The sequence below is a fragment of the Protobothrops mucrosquamatus genome, unplaced genomic scaffold (assembly GCF_001527695.2).
Source record: "Protobothrops mucrosquamatus isolate PMUCROS unplaced genomic scaffold, P.Mucros_1.0 scaffold15934, whole genome shotgun sequence".
In the NCBI taxonomy this organism is placed as follows: domain Eukaryota; kingdom Metazoa; phylum Chordata; class Lepidosauria; order Squamata; family Viperidae; genus Protobothrops; species Protobothrops mucrosquamatus.
Genome location: NW_015401699.1, coordinates 1 through 4,518, shown reverse-complemented (window position 1 = coordinate 4,518; position 4,518 = coordinate 1). Strand labels below are relative to the sequence as shown.

Sequence of the window (4,518 nt, the reverse complement as noted above, 5' to 3'; positions counted from 1 at the left end):
AATAAAAGATCACAACAATCAGGCAGAAAATAACAACCCAGGCACCACCAAGGAGGAAATTACACCTCCAAAGCAAGATATTATATATAAAAACAGGCACCAAACTTCACACTCCCTCACACTGATGATGCCTCCTAGTAAGGTAATGAAACGACAGAAAACCACCAGAACTTGGCAGTTCAGCCCTGTGGATTCTCTTCTGTTGGGATGTGTTGTGTCTGCTTTCTTCATTTGTCTCCCATGATAATCTCCTCATTTTGACCCTCCTTTTTTTTTTCACCAGTGGACATGGTGACCCTGGCAACAGCCCTGGAGCTGTTTAATGAGCATGAGCTGCAGCCCAGTGACCACGTGATGGACGTGGTGGAAGTGATCCATTGCTTGACCTCTTTGTATGAGCGGCTGGAGGAGGAAAGAGGCATTCTGGTCAACGTCCCTCTCTGTGTGGACATGAGCCTGAATTGGCTGCTCAATGTTTTTGACAGGTACTGGGGACAGACAGCCATCACAAAAGCTTGTTAAAACGTCTCTTTGGGACTGTTACTTCCTGAGAAAAGCAGTCATTTCCTCCTTCACCCTTGGGGCATGAAGGAGATCATTACTGTAGGTCTGTCTCAAAGCATTGTCACCTTTAAAGAGCTCCATAGTTTGGGAGCAGATTGTCTGAGGGACCATCTCTTGACGGTTACATCCACCCAACCCACTAGAGCAGGGAAGCAAGTCCCACATCTAAGGAGTTACAACTGGTGGGACCCAGAAGAAGGACCTTCTCTGTGGTGGCTCCCTCCTTTTGGAATATCACCTCTGCAGAAATTAGACCGACCCCCAACTTGACATTCTTTTCATAAGGCCCTGAAGACAGTTTTGCCGATATATATTGGGGTTTTACGCCTTGCAAGCCAGCCAAAGTCACTGCGAGGGAGTGGGCAGCCCTATAGATTTTTCAAATACATAAATAAAATAAATCAATCGTTTTGCACACTGTCCATAAAACAAATCATCCTCCATGCTTCTCCTTCCAAGACTGGAAGGAGTTCATCCAAGGGATGAGAATCTAGTGAGTTATATTAATGTCATTTATTAGAGGAAAATTAAAGCCACGGAGCCAAGAATTCCAGCAGGTTCTCCCCCTTAAGATATGGGTTTTATGGCAGCAAAATTCTCACCCATTCCAACTGGGCTCTCTCAGGATCTGTTCATTGTTTGGACTGCTGCTGTTTTCTTTTATCAGTGTGGGAAAACCCCAGCAAATTTCAGACTTGTGGGGGACATGGGAATTTGAACTGAACTGGAATTTGTTCGCTTCTCCTCTCTCTCGCCGCAGAGGGGAGGCTTAGAACTATGCGTGGAAATTGCAAGGAAGCAGATGGTGACTAAATAAAAAGAAGCTTTGTGAAGGCCGAGCAGGGCTCCCCGTTCTTCTGACAAGCTAGCAAAAAAGATGGAGCTTTTATCATGGAACAGAAGACGAATGTTTCACCCCGCTCCTTTTCTTCCAGTGGGCGCAGCGGGAAGATGCGGGCCCTCTCCTTCAAGACGGGCATTGCTTGTCTCTGCGGCACGGAGGTGAAGGAGAAATTCCAGTGTGAGTCACTCTGCAGAAGCCGGCTGGTGGAATCCGAGGGGGAGGCTTCCAGATTTAGCAAAGAGAGAGAGTCAAGGGCAGCTGCATCCAAGAAACGGTCCTTGGTCTGGATGGCAGCCATATTTCATAGCTCTCCAGCGTGGAGGGTGCTCTTAATTTTGGCAGGGGAGGGAAGCTTCTGCACCAATAGGCAGCGCTAAAGGGAGCGAAGCGGAATGGGCCGTCCTGCCAGAGGGAGATCTTCTCCCAGTTCGGGGTCTTCTTCTGTTCCAAGGAAGAGAATTTCTTAGGGAATGCTCCGGAGTTTTAAAGAAGGCCATTGTTTTCTCCCCAGATGTTCCTTATTGAGGAGGAGCATCTGGAGAGGAGTATCTTGAGGGTTGGGATGGCTCAGTGGTTAAAGATGCTGAGCTTGTCAGCTGGAAAGCTGACAGCCCAAGTTTGAGCCCTGAGCTCCATGCAAAAGGGTGAGCTCCCGTTACTTGCCTGAGCTCCTGACCAGCTAGCAGTTTGAAAGCATGCAAATGTGGATAGATGAATAGCTACCACTTCGGTGAGAAGGTAACAGCGTTCCATGTGCCTTTGGCGTATAGCCATGTTGGCCACGTGACCACGGAAAATGTCTTTGGGCAATTCTGGCTCCCTAGGCCAAGAAACCAAGATGAGCACCCGAGCACTAGAGTCGGACACACCTGGATAGGGAGATCTTTACTTTTACTCCTTATTAAAACCGAGCAGTAGAATAAATCTGATTTGGGAGACATGGCTGCCCAAATAAGATTGAATTGTCCATCTGGTTTCAAAATGGGTTAGGGGCATGTTTTTCACTGCTTGGGGGGGGGCAGCAAACTAATTTAGAGCACAGGGATCGGGATGGCTGGTACCCACTGCCTTGTTTCTTAATATTTTGCCATCCCAGCCAGTGTGAGCCTGCCTAAGGCAGATGCCTCATGATCAAGTTACATGCAAGGTTTCCATGGCTATTTTCTTGCTATGAAAAGACCCCCTGAATCTAAAGCTTTGCGAAAGACTGCCAACATTTGTAGCTGTGCCAAAACTAGGCATGCTCACATATCAGCCGTTGTGTCTTTTTCCAAAGAATTGGAGCCTTCGCAGAACTGAAATTTTTTCCCCTCCGCATTTCAACAGTTCAGACATAGGTTTGGGTCAAGCTTATTTTCTTCCTATGAGACCAGGAAGATGGCATCGAGGAAGGCTGTAATTCCAGCCACTCTTCCTCTTCCTTCCTGCTTTCAGATCTCTTTAGCCAGGTGGCTAACTCCAGCGGGCTCTGCGACCAGAGGCATCTCGGCATCTTGCTCCACGAAGCCATCCAAGTCCCGCGACAGCTGGGGGAAGTGGCGGCGTTTGGCGGGAGCAACGTGGAGCCCAGTGTGCGCAGCTGTTTCCGCTTTGTAAGTGAGGTTGGTGGGGCTTCTGCCAGGGGTATCTGTGGGAGGGGTTGAAAATATCAAAATGGCAGGTGCAAGGATGAATGGTTTTAAGCAAAAGACCTCTTGTGCATGGTAGATTTTATATATTGCAAAGTCTTGGGGGTAGGTCCCCTATAGCTGCAGTAAACTGTTACATAGCCAGAGAATCAGGGTACTGTCCTTTTGGAATAATAATAATGATGATGATGATAAAGTTGGAAGGGACCTTGGAGGTCATCTAGTCCAACCCCCTGCTCAGGCAGGAAACCCTATACCATTTCGGACAAATGGCTCTCCAGTTTCTTCTTAAAAACTTCCAGTGTTGGCGCATTCACCGCTTCTGGAGGCAGGTTGTTCCACTGGTTAATTGTTCTAACTGTCAGGAAGTTTCTCCTTAGTTCTAGGCTGCTTCTCTCCTGGATCAGTTTCCATCCGTTGCTTCTTGTCCTGCCTTCAGGCGCCTTGGTGAATAGCTTGACTCCCTCTTCTTTGGGGCAGCCCCTGAGATACTGGAAGACTGCTATCATGTCCCCCCTCATCCTTCTCTTCATTAAACTAGACATACCCAATTCCAGCAACCGTTCCTTATATGATTTAGCCTCCAGTCCCCTGATCATCTTTGTTGCTCTTCTCTGTACTCTTTCTAGAGTCTCAACATCTTTTTTACATCGTGGTGACCAAAACTGGATGCCGTATTCCAAGTGTGGCCTTACCAAGGCATTGTAAAGTGGTTTTAATACTTCACGTGATCTTGATATTTCAGTTCCTTTCATGACTCATTGTTTGCAGGTTGTAGCCAATACAGTTGTGCTAAAGTGGAAATTTATTTGCTATTTAAACTGGAAATTTATTTGCTAGACCGAAACATTTCTCTGTAAAACTCTAAACAAAAAGCTTAAAATACAGGGACTAGCAAGATATCTAATCCTAATCTAATCTCCAAAGATTGTTTGAATCCAATTTGCTGTCATGTAACTTGCTAATGATCCAGATCCAATAATTTTAACCCCGTTCAATCATTCTCAAGCCCAAGGAATTGAATATAGTATCTCACAGATTCAGAGGAAATAAGATCTGCTACGAACTCTGCATAGGTGTCAGGAAGGACATCCAGCCAGTAAACACTCACTTCTATCCGGTCGTCCTGATTCTACCCCAAATTAAAGGATTACAGGGTCATTAAAAAGGGGAGTTTTATATTACAGATTCAGAGGGAAAAGGTGTACAGCCTTGAAAGTTGTGGGGTCTGATTTTTCTCCCTTCCTTCTTTTAGGGAAATGGCAAAGCAGCCATTGAGGCAGCTCAGTTTCTGGAGTGGGCAAACTTAGAGCCACAGTCAATGGTGTGGCTGGCCGTCCTTCACCGAGTAGCCATTGCTGAGCAAGTAAAACACCAGACCAAGTGCTCCATCTGCCGGCAATGCCCCATCAAAGGTTTCAGGTATGGAAAAAAACACAAAGGGCCATTCAGCTGGCAGGCTGGTGGGTAACAGCGAACAAT

General features: G+C 46.6%; 1 protein-coding gene across 1 annotated transcript; it reads left to right on the top strand.

Moving 5' to 3' along the window:
- Positions 1 to 283: 283 nt before the first annotated feature.
- On the top strand, positions 284 to 4,458 carry LOC107301716 (dystrophin-related protein 2-like; the record flags this gene model as incomplete). The annotated part of the gene is made up of 4 exons (XM_015830904.1): positions 284 to 485; positions 1,500 to 1,585; positions 2,843 to 3,000; positions 4,292 to 4,458. Coding segments are annotated over 4 exons (613 nt in total), but the record flags the coding sequence as incomplete, so codon positions are not given.
- Between the last annotated feature and the right edge of the window lie 60 nt (positions 4,459 to 4,518).